Source organism: Chenopodium album, chromosome 11 (assembly GCF_948465745.1).
Source record: "Chenopodium album chromosome 11, dcCheAlbu1.1, whole genome shotgun sequence".
Classification (NCBI taxonomy): domain Eukaryota; kingdom Viridiplantae; phylum Streptophyta; class Magnoliopsida; order Caryophyllales; family Amaranthaceae; genus Chenopodium; species Chenopodium album.
In genome coordinates, this window is record NC_137844.1 from 19,738,470 (window position 1) to 19,762,930 (window position 24,461).

Genomic DNA, 24,461 nt, shown 5'->3' on the forward strand with positions numbered 1-24,461 from the left:
GAGGATTTGTTTGGTTCACCTTATTTTTGCTTATCTGATCTTGTCTGATCTGATCTGATTGTCAAATTTGACTAAATTTTGACCTTAAATGTACGATAAACTATAAGGAAAAAATATATCAAGTGGGATCTTGTTGGATTTGTAATAATGTGTATTTTATTATAATGTAATTTTCACAATTTTTTTAATTACAAAATTAAAGATATTTAGCAATAAAAAACTTCACATAAAACGATATCTGATCTGAACTTATTTTTTTAATCTGATCTGAGCTAAACTTATTTTTTCTAAAATAAGTAAAAATAAGGTGAACCAAATAAAGCCTGAGCCTTATATTGAGACATGCTATTGAGTTCAAAATCAAGTTGAACTCTAATCGAGCTCGAGCCAAGCTTGAGTTCGAGCTTGACCGTTGAGCTAGTCACATCATAATCAGCCCTAGTCGCAAAAGAAAGATTTTGCATGTCCAGGTGGGTTTGACAAGTTTGACTTTGCTAATACCATGGGCCAAACCAAATTTTAAAATGGGTGTAGCTTATAGTCAAATCAAGGCTGCAAAATGAATACAATGAAAACATCGGAGGTAAAGAAAATTAGTACCCCATACAAGTTATTTAGCCTGATATACATAATTGGTATATGATGGGGATATGATAATCTTTTCATCCGTTAATTCTACGGGCAACTTAGTAATTTTAGTGCTTTCTTCCTCCATCTTCCCAATCCCCGTCTCTAAATCTCCATCATATTCAGCTTCCTCCATTAACATCTTCTCCACTCTCCCAATCTTCCTCCATTGTCACAAATCTAAAGCTCCATTGCTTATTCGAGATGCAAATTGAATTTTTTGCCGCTCTTCTTGCTTGAAGACGGGTATTCAAAAGACTTAGTTATATAATTACTCTATTCCCTCGTGTTATAAGTTCAGCTTATAAAAAAATAACAAATTAACAAAGAATTAGAGTATTACAATGGCAAACCAAAATTTGAATTAGGCCTAAAAATGATTTAGAGAAAAAAAAAATAATAATAATAATGAAGATGCTGATAACCCAGTAGTACAACAAATCTGATATAAGCAGGCACAACTTTATACAATTATTGACGAGTGATTATAAGTTATGCTGCTCATCGCCCACTACCACTACGATGGCGATGTTTGTCATCTCTATCCCTACCTCTTGATGAATAATCAGGTTGATCGCCCCTGCTACCATCTAAATCATTGCTGTGCTCTGGAAAACGTCTACTTGAGTTATACGAATATGAGCTGTATAATCGGTGAGCTAAGGTATCTTCTGAATCCAAAGGATCACTTCTAACTCTATCACCTGCAGATCTTCCAGAACTAGGACTCCTAGGTGCAGAAATATTTTTTCTTGAGTTGTGGGATGGGGAACTATAGTCGTGGTCATTATACCTTGGTGTATACCTGGAAGCTCTGTCAAAGCCTAATGAATCATTGTCCTTGAAATCACGGTTATTATGCTCTCGGCGGCGTCCCCTACTATAAGACTCTGCAGAATAATTTGAGTAAGCACCATCAACAAACCGATTCCGATCAGAATTGGAAGGTCTAGTTGCCCAAACTCTTTCATCTGCGTCATTCGGGATTGGTGCATTTATGCCAGGAAACTTTACACTCATTTTCTGTGGTGTTTCAACATGTTCCGCTTCAAGAATTTCACCCTCCTCTTGGCCCCCCTCCTCTTTGTCCTCTTTGATCTCCTCATCAGAAAATATGGTAATTCCAGAAGGCACATCCTCATCATCTGGCACTGGAATTTCAAATGTTCACAAGATTAGACCATGAAAGCAAAATAATAGATCAAAGAAGCATAAGTAATTTGAAATTCTAATGCAAAAATAGACTCCTGACACAATATTGCACCAACTCTAAGGCAAACTATCCATGGATAAGCTCCACAAGATTAGTGTGATCTCACATAATGCAGATTTCCAAAGTAAGCTTTCAGCTAGCAGACATGAACACATAAATTTTCTTTCAAATTATGAATAATTTGGACAGCTAATTAGTAATTATTGGTTTGTGCACCAATTGAAATGTACATAAAGTAAAAGAATATGGTCCCTACTGAAAAGAACATTAAGTAAACATATATATAGTTCAAACTTAAAGAGCATCAGTTTGACCAGGCACACCATCTAATTTATGTTTAGATGCAAGTGATTTTAACACTGCCCCAAATATTTTCTTGCCACCTGAAAAAACATCAGTGTCGATGTATGTTTCACAAGTGGGAACATGCAATAGAAGAAAAGGAGAGTGCCAAATTCATTTTGGACTAAGTCATGAATTATACTTCTAAACCGGAGAAACTTCAAAGACCTCAAAGGATTTGGGATGTCTTGGGTTGTAATCACATGTAATTAAAGCTGTCTTCTGCCATGGCTGTGCTAGAGATTAGTTCAGAAAAAACAGAGTAATTCAAGCAGAGCAAGAGAAATTAGCCAAACCAACGATAGATTGTATAGCAAGTAAGAATAACCACAATACAACTCCCTTCTTTCGAGAGGAAAGGATGCTCTCCAAGGAATATTTTCCACAATAATTTTCTAGATGATTTCCCCAAATACAAATCCCTCCTTATATTCCCAAAACTAACTACCAGCTGTGATAACAAACTCAGCCACAAAACAAGGACTAACAAACTTATTTCCTAGATTACCAAATTACCCCTCCCTGTAACTAACTTCCAGCTCACGGTCCAGCTCCTATTTCCTTATTTGACTTCTGCTTGGGCCTTCTCCAAGCATATGTGAAATGCACTACTGGCCTGGGCTGATCTCTTGCAGGTTGTTAGTGTTTTTGTTTTTGAAGGTGATGGTTTCAGATTTGATGGTTTTAACTTGGTGGTTGTGAGCTTGAAAAAGACGATAGAAGGTTTGTGGTAAGACTGATGGTGTTGACAAAGGTGGGGTAGCGGCGGCGGCTTAGGTACAAATGAAAGACGAGGGTTGGTGGTGGGCCTTGGTCGATGCCATGGGACAAGAGTGGGTGGGGGTAATTTGTCTTTTGCTTTTCTCTTTTCTTAATATGTGCTCCAAAATGAAATGCATCAAATTAAAAGAAATGGAGGATGTATATAACACACTATTCTTTCTAATATAGCTGTTACTGTTATATATCTTTTACATATATTCAACTACATTATTAGTCCATATCTTCAACATATTTTATCTTATGTATTTGTTTTTTTTAAAAAAAAAAAGAAAAGAAAAAAAAAAGAGAAAAAAGGGGAAAAAATAAAAAGATGAACTTAAGGTAATATTTACATTTCTCATCATTTACAATTTTTGTTTTATTATTTATTTTACCAAGAGTGGCCAAAGAGGTCTTAGGGGAAGAAGCGGATTGGGATGGAGAGGTGGATCCGGACATGACCTGGTTACGAATGAAGAACTGTTTCCTAAGAGTGGCCAAAGAGGTCTTAGGGGAAGTAAGGGGAAGAACTTCGGTACAGAGAGATACTTCGTGGTGGAATGAAGAGGTGAAAGCAGTAATTAAGCAAAAAAGGGAATGCTATCAAGCCTTAGGAAAATGTAGGAGTGATGAAACCTTTGCAGCGTATAAGGAGGCTAAGAGTAAGGCAAAGGCAGCTGTTCGCCAAGCAAAAGAAAAGGCATATCAGGAGGTTTATGAAAAGCTTGATTCCAAGGAGGGAGAAAGGATCATTTATAAGATGGCAAAGAGAAGACAAGAGGCAAGGAAGGATATTGGCATGGTGAAGTGTGTCAAAGATAAGAACCAAATGGTCCTAGTGCAAGAGGAGGGCATCAAGGACAGGTGGAAGGGGTACTTCGATGAATTATTTAATGGAAGTAATGGAGTTGTGATAGGAGATACCTCTATGAGTGATGAAGAAATCAACATGGAGTATGTGCGAAGGATTAGGAGAGTAGAGGTGGAGATTGCACTGAGGAAGATGAAACCTAAGAAGGCGGTTGGCCCTGATGGGGTACCGATAGAGGTGTGGAGGTGTTTGGGTAAGATTGGTATTGATTGGTTAACAAACCTTTTCAACAAGATATGGACGGCTACAAGGATCCCACAAGATTGGAGGAAGAGCACCTTGGTCCCGGTTTATAAAAACAAAGGAGACGCTCAAGATTGTTCTAACTATCGAGGAATTAAGCTTATGAGCCATACTATGAAGTTGTGGGAAAGGGTGATTGAACAAAGGTTGAGGGCATGCACAAGCATTTCAGATAACCAATTTGGTTTTATGCCTGGGAGATCTACTATGGAGGCAATCCATTTGATAAGACAAATGATGGAGTTTTATAGGGTAAAGAAGAAAGATCTTCATATGGTCTTTATTGATTTAGAGAAGGCATATGACAAGGTGCCAAGAGAGATACTTTGGTGGGCAATGTTGAAGAAAGGTATCCCACGAAGGTATGTAGACCTAGTTAAGGATATGTATCGGGATGTGTCAACAAATGTGAGGACATGCGGAGGGTTGACAAAAGATTTCCCTATTACAATCGGATTGCATCAAGGGTCTGCATTAAGCCCTTTTCTTTTTGCAACGGTTCTAGACGAATTAACTAGACCAATTCAAGATGAGGTTCCATGGTGTATGCTGTTCGCAGATGATATCGTTTTGGTGGATGAGACTAAGGATGGGGTTAATGTCAAGTTGGAGCAATGGAGGCAAAGGTTGGAATCTAGAGGGTTTAAGCTAAGTCGGAGTAAGACTGAATATTTGGTATGTCGTTTTGGCACTCAGAGGGGGACAAGCAATGAAGTGGTGAGTTTGGATGGAAAGGATTTGACCATGAGTGAATGTTTTAAGTACCTAGGGTCGATCATCCAGAAGAATGGTGACATTGATCAAGACGTGACCCACAGGATTAAGTCAGGGTGGCTTAAATGGAGAGCGGCCACGGGAGTGCTATGCGACCGCAGCATTCCCTTAAAGTTGAAGGGAAAATTCTACAGGACTGCCATAAGACCAGTGTTGCTCTATGGTACAGAATGTTGGGCTTCTAAGAAAGAGCATATTAAAAAGATGGAGGTTACGGAAATGCGCATGTTAAGGTGGATGTGTGGAAACACTTTAAGAGATAGAATCAGAAATGAGGTTATTCGCAAGAAAGTAGGTGTGGCGGGCATTGTAGATAAATTAAGGGAAAATCGTCTGCGTTGGTTTGGACATGTAAGACGGAGACCCGAGGGTGCACCGGTGCGAAGAGTGGAAGAGTGGGACCATGGAGGGATTAAACGAGGAAGAGGGAGACCAAAGATGACTTGGTTGGAAGGAGTGAGGAAGGATATGAAGTGCATGGATTTACGTGAGGATGAAGTTTTGGATCGTAAGGGATGGAGGAGAAAGATTTATGTTGATGACTACACGGAATAATCAAATTTGGTTCATGTTAGCCGACCCCACTTTTGGGATTAAGGCTTTGATTGATTGATTGATTGATATATTTATTTTACCAAGATTTTCTATAATAATATTATCCTTCAATTATCTTTGAACCTACTTTATCGGTTTAGCAATAATGTCAACTTTGTTATATCTATATACTATGTCCTATGTTCCCTTAATATTGCAACATGGGGAGGGGATACGGATTTTAAAGAAGAGAGAGATAGAGAGGAATAAAGATAAAGACTCGTGTAATGAGGAGAGATAAAACATATACAAATAGGGATATGTTGCAATATTTGTGAACTTCCTAAAATGGTAATTGTTGCAATATTTGTGGAATGGAGGAAGTATATGTTACTAAATTCAAAATACATATCAAGTTATCAACAACGAAATGTGTCAAAACCTAATATACATTCTAACTTTCTTAGCTATTTACGTTCTCAATAGGAAAAATAAAAATAATTGTAATACCTGACCTACCCTTTGGTAGATTGTTGTTACCAAAAGATCAAACACAAAAGGCCATCCACACACCCCCAATACCTATATTCAACATATCAATCACTATTACCAATCAATCAATCAATCAATCAAAGCCTTAATCCCAAAAGTGGGGTCGGCTAACATGAACCAAATTTGATTATTCCGTGTAGTCATCAACATAAATCTTTCTCCTCCATCCCTTACGATCCAAAACTTCATCCTCACGTAAATCCATGCACTTCATATCCTTCCTCACTCCTTCCAACCAAGTCATCTTTGGTCTCCCTCTTCCTCGTTTAATCCCTCCATGGTCCCACTCTTCCACTCTTCGCACCGGTGCACCCTCGGGTCTCCGTCTTACATGTCCAAACCAACGCAGACGATTTTCCCTTAATTTATCTACAATGCCCGCCACACCTACTTTCTTGCGAATAACCTCATTTCTGATTCTATCTCTTAAAGTGTTTCCACACATCCACCTTAACATGCGCATTTCCGTAACCTCCATCTTTTTAATATGCTCTTTCTTAGAAGCCCAACATTCTGTACCATAGAGCAACACTGGTCTTATGGCAGTCCTGTAGAATTTTCCCTTCAACTTTAAGGGAATGCTGCGGTCGCATAACACTCCCGTGGCCGCTCTCCATTTAAGCCACCCTGACTTAATCCTGTGGGTCACGTCTTGATCAATGTCACCATTCTTCTGGATGATCGACCCTAGGTACTTAAAACATTCACTCATGGTCAAATCCTTTCCATCCAAACTCACCACTTCATTGCTTGTCCCCCTCTGAGTGCCAAAACGACATACCAAATATTCAGTCTTACTCCGACTTAGCTTAAACCCTCTAGATTCCAACCTTTGCCTCCATTGCTCCAACTTGACATTAACCCCATCCTTAGTCTCATCCACCAAAACGATATCATCTGCGAACAGCATACACCATGGAACCTCATCTTGAATTGGTCTAGTTAATTCATCTAGAACCGTTGCAAAAAGAAAAGGGCTTAATGCAGACCCTTGATGCAATCCGATTGTAATAGGGAAATCTTTTGTCAACCCTCCGCATGTCCTCACATTTGTTGACACATCCCGATACATATCCTTAACTAGGTCTACATACCTTCGTGGGATACCTTTCTTCAACATTGCCCACCAAAGTATCTCTCTTGGCACCTTGTCATATGCCTTCTCTAAATCAATAAAGACCATATGAAGATCTTTCTTCTTTACCCTATAAAACTCCATCATTTGTCTTATCAAATGGATTGCCTCCATAGTAGATCTCCCAGGCATAAAACCAAATTGGTTATCTGAAATGCTTGTGCATGCCCTCAACCTTTGTTCAATCACCCTTTCCCACAACTTCATAGTATGGCTCATAAGCTTAATTCCTCGATAGTTAGAACAATCTTGAGCGTCTCCTTTGTTTTTATAAACCGGGACCAAGGTGCTCTTCCTCCAATCTTGTGGGATCCTTGTAGCCGTCCATATCTTGTTGAAAAGGTTTGTTAACCAATCAATACCAATCTTACCCAAACACCTCCACACCTCTATCGGTACCCCATCAGGGCCAACCGCCTTCTTAGGTTTCATCTTCCTCAGTGCAATCTCCACCTCTACTCTCCTAATCCTTCGCACATACTCCATGTTGATTTCTTCATCACTCATAGAGGTATCTCCTATCACAACTCCATTACTTCCATTAAATAATTCATCGAAGTACCCCTTCCACCTGTCCTTGATGCCCTCCTCTTGCACTAGGACCATTTGGTTCTTATCTTTGACACACTTCACCATGCCAATATCCTTCCTTGCCTCTTGTCTTCTCTTTGCCATCTTATAAATGATCCTTTCTCCCTCCTTGGAATCAAGCTTTTCATAAACCTCCTGATATGCCTTTTCTTTTGCTTGGCGAACAGCTGCCTTTGCCTTACTCTTAGCCTCCTTATACGCTGCAAAGGTTTCATCACTCCTACATTTTCCTAAGGCTTGATAGCATTCCCTTTTTTGCTTAATTACTGCTTTCACCTCTTCATTCCACCACGAAGTATCTCTCTGTACCGAAGTTCTTCCCCTTACTTCCCCTAAGACCTCTTTGGCCACTCTTAGGAAACAGTTCTTCATTCGTAACCAGGTCATGTCCGGATCCACCTCTCCATCCCAATCCGCTTCTTCAATTACCTTTTCTGTAAAAACCTTAGCTTTTGCATCCCTTAGGGTCCACCATCTTATCCTTGGTTCTTCTTGTCTAACTTTTTTCTTCGCCTTCTCTTTCAGACGAATAGTCATTACCAATAGCCGGTGTTGGGTGACCACACTCTCCCCAGGGATAACCTTACAGTTTATGCAACTTTGTCTATCTATGCTCCTTGTGAGCAGGAAGTCTATTTGAGTTGCATTTGCTCCATTCCGAAAAGTTATCAAGTGTGAATCCCTCTTCTTAAACCAAGTATTAGCCAAAATTAAATCATATGATTGGGCAAAATCCATAATAGCTTCACCACCGGCGTCCCTCTGCCCATACCCAAAGCCTCCATGGACACTCTCATAGCCATCTCGGCTCGCCCCAACGTGCCCATTTAGATCCCCTCCAATATATAACTTCTCTGAGTGGTGGACACCCTGCACCACCTCGTCTAGGTCCTCCCAAAATTGTCGTTTCTCTTCTGCATCTAAACCCACTTGGGGAGCATAAGCACTGATAACATTCACAATCTCCTTGCCACATAGCAACTTCAGCCTTATCAACCTATCGTTCTTCCGATAGACCTCGATCACCTCTTTTGCCAACCTCTCATCGAGAACCACACCAACTCCGTTCCTAGCTCCACCATTCCTTGTTCTGTGGCTCGTTTCTTGCCCAACATACCATACCTTATACCCCAAAACCAAGCCTCGAGCTCCTTCTCCTGTCCATCTTGTCTCTTGGAGGCACATGATGTTCACGCGTCGTCTTTTCATTACTTCTACCAATTCTGCTGATTTTCCCGTAAGAGACCCCACATTCCAAGAACCAATCCGCAAACTAAATTCTTTTCTCCCACGCTCCCTCCTGATCCCAACTCCAAGTCCTTGATTATTTGACACCACAATTGGGCAATATGGCGCGTCGCTTCTGGGCGACGACCTAGCAACCCTTACATACTTATCACTGCACCCGGGTCTGGGAAGTGCAGCGCGTCGCTCAGTAGGGAACGCCCCAATGGCACGCCCTTGCTCATTTGACACCACACTCGGGCAATGTGGCGCGTCGCTTCTGGGCGACGACCTAGCAACCCTTGCATACTTATCACTACACCCGGGTCTAGGAAGTGCAGCGCGTCGCTGAGTAGGGAACGCCCCCACGAAAATATCTGTTTGGCTCATGTCATGGGATGTGACGAAGTTTTATACTGGCTGTCACTGGCCTACCGTAACCCTCCTCCTTTATCCAGGCTTGGGACTGGCAGCGGGAAACCCACTGGCGGAGTTATCAATCACTATTACCATTAGTCAATTAAATTTCTTTTTTTTTTTTGCGTAACTTGCCTGATTTATCTCTTTCAAAATAAATGAATCAATTAAATTCTTGGTAACTTACTAGAAAGTTCTATTATTTCTCTCTATTCCCATAATTTCCACCCAATATATTACATCATTTTTTACTCTTTCATGATGATGCCCACTTATATTATTAATATTTAGGAAAATTTGCAAACTGCAGCCATTTAAAGTTAGTATTTTGCAAATTGTAGCCATTTAAAATAAAAATTACAAATTGCAGCTCAAAAATGGTTATAAATCGTAAATTACAACCTAATTCAATTTTTTCATCGGTTTGCGTGTCAAAATATGTTCGATTAAGGTTTTAGCGGCCACTTTAATTCTTAAGGTTTCAAATTAAGCTCGGAAGTGGGAAAAAATTAACGTAGGTGTCTCGTTTTTACCACAAAAAAATAGTTGTCCACAAATCGATACATTTTTGTTACACACACGAGGCACTTACGTTAATATTTTGCTAATTCCGACCTCAATTCGGACTCTTAAGGGCAAAAATGACCCCTAAAACCTTAACCGAACATTTTTCGACGCGCAAACTGATGAAAAAATTGAATTAGGTTGCAATTTACAATTTATGACAACTTTTGGGCTGCAATTTGCAAATTTTGCTTTAAATGGCTACAATTTGCAAAATACTAATTTTAAATGGCTGCAATTTGTAAATTTTCCTAATCTTTAACCACACTTTCTCACATTCTCTTGCATGGACATCATTGTCTTTTTATGAAAATAAATAAATCAACCACTTGAACAATATAAATACTAATACAAATAAATTATCCTTAAATTCTGTGCAAATGCGCAATCCCAAGTGATCCTTTTATTTAGGAATAGAGGAAGAAACATTATACAAGCCGGCAAGCCCTCCCCCCCTCTCTTTGCCCTCCCACCCAAAAAGAAAAGAAAAAAGACAAAGGCATAACAAGGAGGGAGAATAATATGCATTTGAATTTAATAATTCACTTACCAAGGTACCCGGGAGGATACCCAATTTCTCTCATTCTATTGAGCCACGGGGGTGGATCAAATTCCTGTCAACAAAGAAAAAGAAATAAATCAATGGAAATTTTTAGCTTCCAGGTATGAGACAGCTTAATGCAATAAAGCAAGAGGGAAAATTCAAGAAATCAGTGCTATATCGTAAATATACATCTTTCTACTTTGTACTTTCTCTGTTCCATAAAGTTCCTCACTCTATCTGTTAAATTCAAAATAAATGCACATAAAATATTTCTCAATCATCTCATTCTAGCACCTTCTCATGTGTAAATATATAGAACTTTGGTCCTTAATATCCTTGATTGTATACTAGTAACACACACTCACAAAGAAGGATCCAAAATTTGGACTTGAGAAAATGACAATTCAAAAAAATACTACTTCCGTATTTTTAGTTGACACCTTTCTTTTATCACACTTATCAATGCACAATTTTAACAATAATATCTATAATTATCAACATTGTAAACTAAGCAAATGTTGATAAAATTTTCATCAAAACATTCAAACAAGATCCCATATGACTGTTTTATCAAAGCTAAAAATCACAAAAGCTAATCACAGTGTAGGATGTGAATGGTGCAAAAGGCAAAGTGTGTCAACTAAATAAACGAAGGAAGTAATTAATTTTAACATTTTACAATATTTCAAAAACAATTTTGCCAGCCCTAGTTAAGGATTTAACCAAGGTTAAAAAAAAAAAAAAAAACAATGTTAGTACAAAGAGAGTAATAAGTGAAAGGAATATTAGACAAAACAAAACAAACCAAAACAAAAACAAAACAAAAAAAAAAAAAAATTTGTATCTACAGATTCCATACCCACGAAAAGATTACATAAAAAACCAATACAAACAGGAAATAAAAACTACGTTATTCTTGTATACTAGTCACCCAATGTTAATGGACAACCAAATTTACCTCACTGTTTTATTGGGACAATGGTATATTACAACTCTATAATAGTATACACATCAAATAGAACAAACTCAAAGAAGTATAGTATAAAACTAGCTTCAACCATATTTGGGAACATATTAGATAAATGGACAGCTAAAGTGATGCAAGTACACATTATTAATAAGGCAGAAACTATATATTATAAGACCAGCAGAAAGAACATTTCTCACTGTTTTTTTGTTTTTTTTTTTTTTTGTTTGGACAGAAAGCAAACAAACATTTCAACCAGCTTAAAACCTAGCAGCAAAAGAAGATAAACTACAACAAAACAAAATGAAGCAAGCCGATCACTGCTCTACATCTGATTACTAATTTTCTTAATGTAGTTAGCTTTTACATAATACCAAGGATTTTTCAAATCAACAAACAAACATTTACAATTTCCACCATATCGGACATGAATTGTATAGCTTTAAAGGTACACATCAGCTAACTAGGATATATCTTACCCCAAGACCCAAAAGTCGCCTTGTTTCTGCATCAAGAACACCAGGCCTTAATCCCTCATACTTACCGCCAGGGGTGTCTTGATAATATCTAGTAGGATTGCGCGTTCCAGCTGTCTGATTACGCTTAGACTTGAGCTGCTTGCGAGAGTTATTAACAGCAGAATTGTCCCTAGGCTTTGGGCATTCTTTAAGTGAATGACTATAAGAACCACAATTAAAACAACGAGGGGCATCCAGTAGCTCCAATCCCCTAGAATGTTGACAAAGAAAACAGAAACCTACAACATCATGAAATAGCTTGAAGACAAAATCAATCAAAGCATGTACAACAAGAAGACAATCCTGGAGATTATACGGGCCATATGCACAGGTAAAAAAAATAAGGAAGACAGGCAATTGGAAACATCAATGAGCTTTTGAGTTTATATTTTCACCCAATTTATGTCAGCAACAACTTTGATTCAAGCTTTTAAAAAAAGTCACTCCTTATAGGACTACAACATGCCTAACTCAGAAATGTGAAAAGAGAAGATTAGTGTGGCCTACAGTCCTACACCAATCTAAAAATGTTGGACAGATTCGTTTTTTTTCTCTTTCAAAGTTGCAACATGCCTTGATTTTAGATAATAGAGTAAATACTAAATAATCTAATAAACAGGGATTGACAAATGCTCAAAACCCACTTTACATAAGAACCAGCCAAAATTCAGCTAATGATTGGGGAACGGTCAAAATATCAATAAGTAGAACATGGTAACCCATTGCAAGCCTACTACCACTACAACAGGAAGTCAAAAAATAAAATCATTACCCCTCCAAGTTACTTGATCCATCAACTGACATTGAACCCAATGCAAATTCACGATCATAAAGAGGCACAAATGCATCCTCAACTGGCTTAAAATCCTCGTCTTCTGGCTTCCTTATTTCATCCTCCATCCAGAAGTTCTACAATCAGGTAACAAAAAAAATTATAAATAAATAAATAAATAGTATATTAAAAAAAAATAAAAAATAAAAAAAAAAAATCTGACAACTTTGCATAGCCACATAAGGTAAATCAACACCTCAAATTGAAAGTAAAACCAATACACTGAAGTACTAAACACCCAATTTGGAACTACCATTGGTGAGCTATACAGTCTAGAACTACCATTAGTGAGAGGTCCATATACACATCATTACCACCCGTCTACAAAAAACAATGCATCACGTGTATGAACAGCCTTATAATTAAAATTTGATAGCCTCTATCACTTGCAAATTGAGTCTCAACCCTTTTATTCTATTTTAGAAGCTGCCCTATGACAATTTGCCCAAGTTTGATTGAAACAGATATATGTCAGACAAGCTCATTCTATGATTGTCAAGTACATTGGTAAGATGGTTCACTTCTCAATAAAGTCTATAATGAAAGTTACAGAGGAAAACAACTTTAGGAGTGCTGACTGTGTGACACTAAAAAATCTTGTTTGAAGGCAAAGGTGGAAGCACAACGGAGTCAACTGCGTTGATGCTAAAATACTCTTAGAGAGGTGCTTGTAGGTGACAATGATACGAAAAAATTAGTCAGGACACATGCATTAAATACATAAACAATTGTAAACTTAGATTCTCACAATAATGAAGATGCATAAAAGCGATTATTGGTGCAATTAATACCATCTAGGCCATCTACCCATTCCTAATGTACTTCTACAAAGCAAATTGTTACCATGAAATAAGAAGCAAGTTAATACACTCACCACAACAGTATTCATTTCTGTGCCAATATCTAGCGCTGGAAAGTATGTTCCTTCTCCAGTTTCTGATCTTCCATTTCGATCCTGTATAAGTTGTTAGACATCCAAACTTACAATCAAAATTAAGAATACAGCAGTGAAAATTGCTCATAAACAAATGAACAAACAGAAACACTGAAAGAATACCAAGGCTTCATTAACAACACATTATTTACCGACTTTAATAACCTATTTCACATCAGAACAAACCAGACTTTATCAGAACAATCACATCAGATTTCTGGAGAGCTATCACTGGTTTTCTAGCCCTCGTGGGAGTGGCACTGTTGTTCAAACGTTGTTAAGAGTACTTTTGGGATACTACAAGTCTACAACACATTCCAATTTCCTTAAGGTGAGATGGCCATTACCCCCATAGTCCATAGACTTCTCTACGACTACCGGATATCAGGTTGTCATCTCCGGAGGTTTTGGAACTGCTTTGCCTTGTTGAATCTTTGCGTAGTCGGACTCGTGCCGGCAATTGTGCTCATTGGTGTAGCCCTGCTAGCCGGCTTTAATAGGGTTCATATATTTGTACTCATTTTTCTTGCTGGCACGGTCTCTCCCGAGGGGAGTCGTGTATTGTTGCGTTATCTGTCGTCGGTACGGGTGTTTGCCCACGTCAGCACTCGTGACAGGTAGGGTTTGGCTTTGCATTGCAGATATGTAGACACTGTCATACCTCTAAGCTCACTGTGACTGGCCTCTATAGTGGTATTCATCTTTTCTTCAATCTTTTTCCATGATCTTTGTTGAGAACAAAATCTCAACTTTTATTTATTGCAGTTGTGGTTCTACGAGTATTTTCCGACACGGGCTCCTGAGTAAATGGAACACGCTTGTTCTTGGTGAGAGCTAGTTTACGTCTACGAGGAATATCGCCTCCCTAAGAGGCATATTGTGACACGCTAATCCTGACAATGTAAGTCTCTTAGACTTTACTTATTAACTTGATTTGCTTATTTTGTTATCAATGAAAATCTTGTTTTGTTGTGGTCATCGTTCGCTATCGGCCTTGGGACGTTATCGAGGGTGCCGACATACTCTTTTTGATACTTGGGAGAGAGTGACATGACAACCCAGACCAGTTTGTAATCCCGAAGGATCTCCTCGCTCTATGATGGATCCGAGGATGTTGATGACGTATATAGAGAGCGAGATGCGTTGAGGACTCCCTCGCAGGTTTTGGTCCACATCAGATAGGACTACACCACTGTGCTAGTCCCATGAGCAGAGTCAGCACTGCATCTCCGAGAGGTTGACTTTAATTCCTTTATGATGTTAATTGTAGCTCTCTCGTTTCATCGAATAACCTTATTGTGTATTATGTCAACTATCGAGGCGCAATAAGGCACCTAAGTGCTAGAAAACTCCCAATCACCTTGATGTGCCTAATATCTTTTTTATGCATTGACAATGTTATACCCAATGATTATAATAGTTAAATTCACTTTTTGTAGAGAGGTCCTAATAATTTTATTTCATTTCTATGTAAGGTAAATTTTGTCAATGGCTACCTTTTATTAATGGTATTAATTAAATAACTAAATCATTGGCAAGGAAGGGTCCTAATTTGGGGGGGTGATAAGGCAGGGATGGAGATAAAAGTAATACCCACCATGGATGGGGTGGGGGTGGATCCTATGTACTTGGCCTAAATCCACAACACCCCGCCCTCCACCTCCACCCACCCCACCCCACTCCATACCTAAAAAAAAAATACTCCTTAATTACATCAAAGCTCACAATCGTCTTACATCCACTTTAAAATAAGAAAAACTAAGTCTAAGAATTGAGTTTCATCTTTATATTAATTTTGTGAACTTAGCTTGGCGATTTGGCCAATTAAGAGGGTGTTTATTTGAATTAGAATGAGTACCGCATCTTCAAAATTGTACCCTTCCCACGGCATATAAGCTATGGTAAAATGCAAAACAATGAGCACTAAATTGAATAAATACATGGAAGAGACTCCTATTGATACAAATTACATTATTGGTACAATTTCGGTTCCAACAAAGAAGTGAATTGGTACCAACAAAGCCAAAATCCTAATTGGTACTAAGTAAGCACTACTTTAGCACATGGACCCCGTGTGACAAAATATTGCATGGATTTCTTCTGGATAGTGAAATATAAATTTTAGACTTTGAGAAAAGGTGGTTTAATAAATAAAGTATAAGGGTAGTGATTTAAAAAAATTATTTGCAAAAAGTAGTTAATGACAGTCTCTCTTTAGATATGATGATTTTCAGTAGTCAGGTCAAAGTAGGTTCAATATAGTTCGAACATTATTTTTTGGGTTATTTAGTTCTACGTAAAAAAGTTTTCCAAGTCACTATAGCTTGTTCATGAGTCGCTTTTTTGGATTGGTTTGAATTCAAGTTGATTTTTGACAAGGCATTATTTGCAGTTGACACTATGGGTACGTGACATAATAACGAGGATAGCACTAGATAAATTAGGGGAGGAAAGCTGCAAATAGCGTATAAGGGGGAGAAGCTACTCTATAGTTGTCAAAATTCTCAAAAAAGCTGCCATTCTAGTGGTATAAGAGAGAGAAGCAACCTTAGTGTTGGATACAGATAAAAAGGGCGAGAGAGGGGAAACCCACAAGCTAGAGTGATGAGAGCTTACTAGAGTTCCAGAAGAGTTCTGCACGTGCCACTTTGACCACTCCCGTAACAACTCTTCAAGCTTCTGTTTACTTTGTCTGAAATGAAATTGACCCATAAGGCTCTAACCAACAAGAAATTGCATATATATATACATATATATATAGAGAGAGAGATCCAATGAGAAGTTTCTTAAAATAAGAAGAATGAGAAGGATGAGATGTGCAAAAGGTTTTCACTAAATGTGCATATTTTTTTCACTAAATGGGCAAAATTGATTTTCAAACTGATTAAAAATTTGATTTTTCAGAAAAATCAGAAAACGTGCACATTATGTTCAAAATTTATGCACATTGAGCAATGAGCAATACAACACTAATGATATAAGTGTAACCTTCATTCTACAGTGACTATGCAGCTATGCTACTTTGTTTTTGTTATGGGAAAGCATCACCTTAAGATTCCCATTATCAACTTATGATAAAAAATATTTCACTTACAAGACTGACTCTTTCACCATACAGAAATTTCTCTCATTCACCCTTCACCATTTTCCCACCCTTCACAATGGACACTTCTCATCACTATGCTCAAAACATCAAATCAGATGCCCCAATGACTTTTAACCTGTAGACTTTTACCATAAGAAGAGAGTCCAATGGATCTTTCAAACTGAAAAGGACTAAAAGAGGGGTTAATGTATTTCCTTGTACTCTCAACTTTCTTTTTTTTCTGAATATTTGTTAAATACATCCCCGTCACCACAGCCCATCCACCCCCCCACCTCTCACTCCCACCCCCAAAACAAAATAATGGGAATGAGAAGACACCCTTCAACTTTTTTTTAAAAAAAACGCAACAATCTCAAACCAACCTTGACAAGCAACGATATTTGACATAGACAGATGGCTGCTCCTCATCCGATGTCATTTGCATTCTCTTAAGACACGATAAAGCTGTAGTTGGCATTGTGAACAAATTCAAAACATCTTAGGTTCACGAAATTAAAAATATAACAATATATATAGCAATTAATTCATAATTTATTAACATATAACATCTCCCATCAGCCAATTGCACATGAACAGCAAATCTGAAATCAGCTAATAAATGACAAACAACAAAGAAAATGATATTTATAAAACTTTAGGATTCGACCAATATCTGTCTATAACAAGCACATCCCTATGCTACGGGCAGGAGAGGTGACTTCTCTGTGGCTATGATTGGAAATCCAGGCCCACTGAAGTCTGCTTTGGGGGGGAAATAGCAACCCTATTGTCATTAACCAATACTCTGTGAAGCTTCCAGGCAATAATCTGCCTAGCATTGGGCAATCCTATAGCCCCTGGGGAGAATAGGCCCATTTTCGTAGTTCCATCCTAACATTATCAGGATAAAAACTTTAACCAGCAAATTTAAGCTCATTGGTTGAAGTGACTCAATGGTATTGACTATTGATGCCTTGCTAATCATAAAATTCTTAAGAGGGTTTCATTTGGGGATACTAAACCATAGAGCCAAGCCTGAATAAGAGTAGATTTGGCGCGAAATCAATAAAATTTAGGAAGACTCGGCTCGAGCTGAAACTCGACCAGCCTCAAAACCCAAGCTCAACTCGGGCTCCAATTGCCCCAACAAGGCTCCGCTCGTGGACTAAATTAGGCTCGAATAATGCAACACATTAGCAATCAAATTTAAATTTAACTCAATCATCAAATTAGGGTCAAAAAATTCACATTAAATCTTCTCTCTAAGAATATGTTTGCACATAACAAAATTCTAGCAACAAGATTGTTTATAAATATTCATAACTTCAGTAAGTAAAGCCAATAGCTCAATAGTCCGCTTTATAAGAACCCTAAATCGACTATATTGACAATTGAATCGACGATATTGTGAAACAAAACCCTAGATTTTGAATTGAAATTCAATGTTAACAAATAAACTATTACCTCAGAAACTGCTTCAATGGAGGAGAAGATCAGAAGCCGCTTCAATGGAGAAGTCAGAGCACGATTTAATGGAAACTCAAGAGCACGCTTTGAATTTTGAATGGGTGAGAGAGAAGGTGCGGTGTAAAAGTGAAAAGATCTAATGCACTAATTGCCTCTAAAATTGAAAAACAGGAAGATGATTAAATACGCACATGTAATATCAGAGAAATTCCCAGATTTTTCTTATTAATTAGGGACGTTACTAAGCAAAGCCTATTCGTGAACTACTTGATGCTCGACTTGGTTAGAAGAAACTTAGAAGTAGTAGTTAGAAGCTTAGAACTACTCGATCTAAGTTCGGCTTGAGTGGACCTCGCTAGAGTTCGGTTTCGGCTCAAGTTCTTAATAAGCCAAGCCTAAACTATACATAACTTGACTCCTAAACTCATGAATAAGCTCGAAAAAAAATTTCATTATTAAAATGTAGGAAATTTTAGACTTTAACACCAGGAAAAAAAACCCGAAAAGTGGTTTTTAACACTAAAAAAAAAAAATTTAACACCAAAATTTTTTTAACAAATTTAATTTAACCACCACTTAACCGATTCCGTCCAAGAATCTATTAAGTGGGGCTATAAAGTCACGTGTCGCTTTGTTATAGGTAAATAAATAAAATTAAAAAAAAAAACAAAAAAAAATTAAAAAAACTAAATTTACCCAGCCCCACCACTGCCACCCTCTTGTTCGCCCCTGCTAGGCGCAGCCACCACCCACCAACCCGCCATCGGTGCATCCATTCCCACCAATCTAAACCTGACCCACCTGAACACTCCTCCTCCTTTTCCCGCAGCCCTAAATTGGTCGATTTCAGTCATTAGTGGTCGAATTCGTGGCCATTTTTGGGGACGAAGGGTTTCGGTATGACCTTTTTTTGGTGGTGATGGGGCGGTTTAGGGCTTGGGGGAAAGGGAGAGGGAAGGTTGAGGTGGGTCGGGTAAGGGAGGGGGAGGGGATGCGCCGATGACTGCGTTGGGTGAAGATGGAGAAGAAGATGGTGGTGGTGGGGCTAGGGTGGTTGGGTAGTTTTAGGAATTTTATTTATTTTTGTAAATTTTTTCTTTTTTTTTATTTTTATTTTTTTAAACCAATGAAATGGTAACACGTGTCACTGTGAACCCCACTTAACAGATTTTTTAGACGGGGACCGGTAAGGGCCTGTTCTTTTCAGCTTAATTTCAGTTCAGTTCAGTTCCTAATTTTCTTCTCTCATAAACAGTTCAGTTCGGCTCAATTCAGTTCATTTTACTTCAGTTCAGTTCAGCTCAATTCAGTTCAGTTCAGTTCACTTCAGCTCAGCTCAGCTCAGCTCAGTAACTAAGAACATGCCCTAAGTGGTGGCAAAATCCAATTTTTAAAATTTTTCTGGTGTTAAAGTAAAATTTTTTTTTTTTAAGTTGTTAAAAACCATTTTTAGTCTTTATTCTGGTTTTAAAATCCAAAATTTCCTAAAATTTATTAATAAAGCTAATTTGTTACCTAAATTTCAAATCAACTATCAAATATACTAGAATAGGTCCTATGCCATGCATGATAAATTCACTACATTTAATTAATACAAGGATATTGTATTAAAAATAATATAAATAAAATACATCTAGAATATATTTATTATTTTCTTATTTTGCATACATAATAAAATGAAACATGAAATATAAAGAAAGAGTTAATTAAACAAATGACTATATATATTAAAACTACATGTAAGACCATATGAGTGTCTTAAAAAATCAATGATAAATCAATATCAACTTTCTATTTAAACCTGTTGAGGTAAATATTGTTCTTTGGCAACAAGTTAAATACTCTATCTTGTTCTAGAGTAGTAGGGGGCTGCCCCTCGAGTTACCGATTTCAAGATTGATAACCTTGCTAACGTAAAAACATAGAAAATAAGGAAGCTTTCCCAAAAGAAGTAAATCAAGTTAGATTGCTCAAAGAAATGAGTAGATAAACATATGACAAAAGATTCAAATGCATTCCATTAATTAAAGGATAAATTCAGGTCTACAATTGTATAAGTTGAATGAGTGGTTACCTCCATGATCATATAATTGGAAAAGATGATCGATCTTCAATACATGCTAAGGGATAAACTAAACTATCGCTTAGTTATTATAGACATCTACTTTTGGTCCCTTGTCCCGACCGAAAGTGCTATGACGATAAATAATTCCATATTTGTGCTGGATTGGAGTGAGGAATGCTTATCGACTACTAATTAAAGCCTAAAATATAAAACTAGCTAGCTTGGCCCAAACACAATGAACTAAAACTCATTAGCACTAAGCCCGGTCCGAATTAGACCTAATCCAAAGACTAAACCTAATTTCAGACTGATTTAAAGTGCCTAGAATAAAATCTAGGGCTGCCGAGGAAATCCACGCACAACTCATGAAATCGCGCTGGCCTAACGCGCGCAACTCATAAGATTGTGCGCGACACGCAGCGCAACCCTCAGAGATGCGCTTGCGGAAGATTCAGAATTTTAGAAAAATACTGAATCAAATCTTACCATACAACCCCACGCATGACTAACTCAATCACTTGTGCGCGGCTTTCGCTCGTAACCTTTTAAGTTGTGTACGCCACCTGCTGCGGCAGAATCTCCAAAATCCAATCTCACCCATTCCTTATAAATAGAGGTTCAATATAAGCTCTAAACAGACAGAAAAATAGCCTAAGAGTCAGCAGTAACATCTTTGTGAACTTATGCAATAATCAATCCTCTTGTCCTAAACACTCACCCTTTCAATTATTTTGTTCTTACGGTGGAGGTTCCCCAACAAGAAGGTGTCAATAAACATTCTAAACGAAGATCTAGCAAGGAAAAATGGTAATTCTCGAGCGTTTAGATAAATCACTTTACTTTTCTTGCCCCAATCACTTCAATTAATGAATTAGTGTTGCTTGATCACGTTAAATAAATACTTAATTAAAAATGGTATTCTTTCGTTAAATAAGACTATAATTGGATTAATTAATTGATTATTTTATCACCTAAGCCAAAGCGAATCTTGTTTATTACTGTTTTTTTTACGAATTTGGAATAAATAAGAATAACGACATTCATTGTAATGTAATCTTTATATGATTCACGCATGTAATAAAATCAACTAACTTAGTTTTAGGTATTACGTTGCATGCATATATTGTTTGGTAATGAAATTGTAAAAAAGAAGAGCTAGTAGAGGCCGCACTAAGGCTAGGATGACGATTCCCTTAAAAAAAGAAACGTTATCTTAGTACCCTCGCTCCCGAACTCATTTGTGGTACAAGTAAACGGATTTGGGCATGGGTAAACTTATGATTCGAGCTAAATATCCCATAAACTCTACTTGGGAGAAAGGAATGAACAAGGTTTATGGGTTTTCCTAAAACTCATTGGCGACTCTTAATTGGTTTCTTATAAAAAAAAGCTTGATGATAGAATCAATTCTAATTTAAGGTCCCCCTAAATAGTCAAGAATTCAAATCTTAACACACCCTAAAAACTGTAAGGCTTTAAGGGGCCATGGGCATAGAATAAGTGGGATCCCCAATGATGGGCTACCCTACTCACAGCTACTAAGCCAAGGGAAACTAAGAAAGCTAAAAGAAAGTTTTAAAAGAAATGAAATGCTTGTTATTGATTGATTTGCTTATGTCCTTCTTTGATCCTCACACTTTTATTTATTGGCAAAATGGAGTAGTTATGGCTGACTCCTATGGCTGACTCCCACAACTGTTGTGCAATTATGTTTCTTGGCGCCAACTCTATTTGAAAACTAATATACCCATTGCCTCTAAACCGATTTTCGTCCATTGGGCTTTTAGACTATATCAGCCTAATTCGTCTTATTTCTTGGCTAACTTAGCCCAAAGGTTTTCCACTGACTCTAAGGCCCATTTTATTTGGTCAGAGTCAAGGAAGTCAATAAAAGTCAATAAAAAGTCAAAAATTCAATTTTTAGGTGTAACATAACCAAATAAGTATTTAAAATATTTATGTATTACGTACACCTAATGGGCAGGAATATTAGTACACTAAATTTCATTAATTAAAGACATACGGCATCTAAAACTATTATGATTATTATTTTATTATTATTTTTAATACCATTATTATTATTATTATTATTATTGTTGTTGTTGTTGTTGTTGTTGTTGTTTTGGGGTTTTTTTGGTCCCTCAGGGGAGTTACGTCACTAAGTCTGGAGTCTTTTGTCTGTACCTGCAAAATAACGGAGATTCCGGGTGGTAGGAGCTTCGCCTTCGATGATCAAATTAGAACGTGTACGGAGAAAGGTAAAATGTGCGGAAAAGGTAAAAGTGAAATCTTCTCGGATTCCGAGATCAGGTGATTTCTCTAATGTAAGAGAATGTAGGTATGTTGTAATAAATGAACGTGCCCCAGAAATGGGGGAAATCTCCCTATTTATAGGGTCATCGGGAATTGTGCCCCTGCCTAGGTTACGAAAACCTAGGACTAGTGGGCTGCACTGTTTTGCGGCGTTCTCGGGAATTAGGCCGGAAGGCCGTCTTTTTTCCCAACCATTGGGAGGGACACGTGTCAAAGGGAGATTGGTCCACTTGGAACCTCTCTTAGGGTGACACGTGTCACCTTCTAATTGGGCCACACGGCATGGGTATTTTTACCCAAAACATCTGCCCTTCACATATGTGACGTGGCGTGCTATGTGGAATCTGTGAACTTGTCACTCTGTTACTGGTGAATTAGTTTTAACTGTGAATTAGTTTTAAACTTTCACCTTCTGGGGAAATTACAGAAATGCCCCTGAATTTACCCCTCTATAAATATAACTTTACCCCCCCTGTAAGGAGGGGGTTCCCATCGTAAGGGGTCCTCTCCTTAAATGCCCATGGCCCTTTAAAAGCCTAGGACTTTACACTTGTTAGGGTGTAGTAGGATTTGAATTCCTGACTGTTTGGGGGACCTTGAATTAGAATTGATTCTATCATTACGCTTTTTTGTAAGAAACAAGTAGGGAGTCGCCAATGAGTTTTAGGAAAAACTCATAAACCTCGTTCATGCCTTTCTTCCATGTGGAGTTCATGGAATAATTAGCACGAATCATAAGTTTACCCATGCCCAAATTGGTTTTGTAAACCAGAAATGAGTTCGGGAGCGAGGGTACTAAAATAACGTTCCCTTTAGAGGGGAATTGTTATCCTAGCCCTAGTGCGGCCTCTACTAGCTCTTCCTTTTTTACAATTTCATCACCAAACAATATATGCAACGCGATACCTAAAACTATGTTAGTTGATTTTATTTACACGTACCAATTCATGTAGGAATTACATCGTAATGTCGTTATTCTTTATTTAATCAAATTCGTGAAAAGGACAAGAAAATAAACAATATTCGCCTTGGCTTAAGTGATCAACCAAAAATTATTTAATTCAATTCTAATCTTTATTTAACGCAAGATACTATGTGGAATTGATTAATTAATTATTTTAAAGGTGATCAAACAACACTAATTAATTAATTAAGGTTCTTTTAAACAAGAAAATAAATGTGATTTAACTAAGTGCTCGGGAATTTACCACTTCTCTTTTCTAGATCTCCGTTTAGAATACTTATAGACTCCTTCTTGTTGGGGAACCTCCACTGTAGTAACAAAATATCAAAAGGGGTGAGTGTTTAGGAGAAGAGGAGCTAGGTTGCACAAGTTCACAAGTATTTCGCCAGAGTTTTTTAGGTTATTTTCTGTCTGTTTAAGCCTTGGTTTAAGCTCTTATTTATAGGGAATGATTAGGTTTAGGGTTACGAGCATTCTGTCGCAGCAGCTGTCGCGCGCAACAAGATGAGTTGCGCGCGGCATCCCAGTGCAAGTGATTAGGTTGCACTGCTATGGCAGCGCAACTAATTGTCTTGCGCGTGGCTTTATGGTAAGATTCGATTTTATATTTTCCGTATAATTCTGAATCTTACGCAGCGCAACTCTGGAGGTTGCGTTGGGTGTCGCGTGCAACTGAATTAGCTGCGCGCGGCAGCCCAGCGCGACTGTTTGAGATGCGCGTGGCTTTTTTTGCGGCAGCACTAAAATTTAACCTAGGCGCTCCTAAATCCGTCATTATTGGGTTTTAAGCACGGGCTTAAGCCTAATTATGATCGGGTTTAGTTAATTGGACCTTTGTTTTGGCTTTTATCCTTAATTTGGGCTAGTCTTTTGTGTTTTGTGGCTTAACCAGTTCTCCATAAGTATTCTTCACTTTGATCCAA

General features: G+C 37.8%; 1 protein-coding gene across 2 annotated transcripts; it reads right to left on the reverse strand.

Moving 5' to 3' along the window:
* Nucleotides 1-822: 822 nt before the first annotated feature.
* On the reverse strand, nucleotides 823-18,938 carry LOC145567479 (uncharacterized). 2 transcript variants are annotated; one of them, XM_081626772.1, is made up of 8 exons: nucleotides 18,194-18,938; nucleotides 17,113-17,194; nucleotides 16,261-16,336; nucleotides 13,585-13,665; nucleotides 12,651-12,787; nucleotides 11,840-12,089; nucleotides 10,400-10,463; nucleotides 828-1,778 (listed from the first exon to the last, which is right to left on the reverse strand). In XM_081626772.1, the coding sequence occupies exons 2-8, from the start codon at nucleotides 17,172-17,174 to the stop codon at nucleotides 1,129-1,131; spliced, it is 1,320 nt and encodes a 439-aa protein (XP_081482898.1). In that variant the 5' UTR covers nucleotides 17,175-17,194; nucleotides 18,194-18,938; the 3' UTR covers nucleotides 828-1,128. The 2 variants fall into 2 exon arrangements, with proteins under 2 accessions (XP_081482899.1, XP_081482898.1); XM_081626773.1 differs by lacking the exons at nucleotides 13,585-13,665; nucleotides 16,261-16,336; nucleotides 17,113-17,194; nucleotides 18,194-18,938 and having other exon boundaries at nucleotides 823-1,778; nucleotides 11,840-12,117; nucleotides 12,651-12,773.
* Nucleotides 18,939-24,461: the final 5,523 nt, after the last annotated feature.

Excerpts from the sequence above, each read along its gene's own strand:
- LOC145567479 (XM_081626772.1), bottom strand. The coding sequence starts at position 17,174 with ATGCAAATGACATCGGATGAGGAGCAGCCATCTGTCTATGTCAAATAT. Across the intron at positions 12,788-13,584 it reads CAGAAATGAATACTGTTGTG|AACTTCTGGATGGAGGATGA; the intron begins GTGAGTGTATTA and ends ACCTGATTGTAG. Across the intron at positions 10,464-11,839 it reads GGCGACTTTTGGGTCTTGGG|GAATTTGATCCACCCCCGTG; the intron begins GTAAGATATATC and ends CTTTGTTGACAG.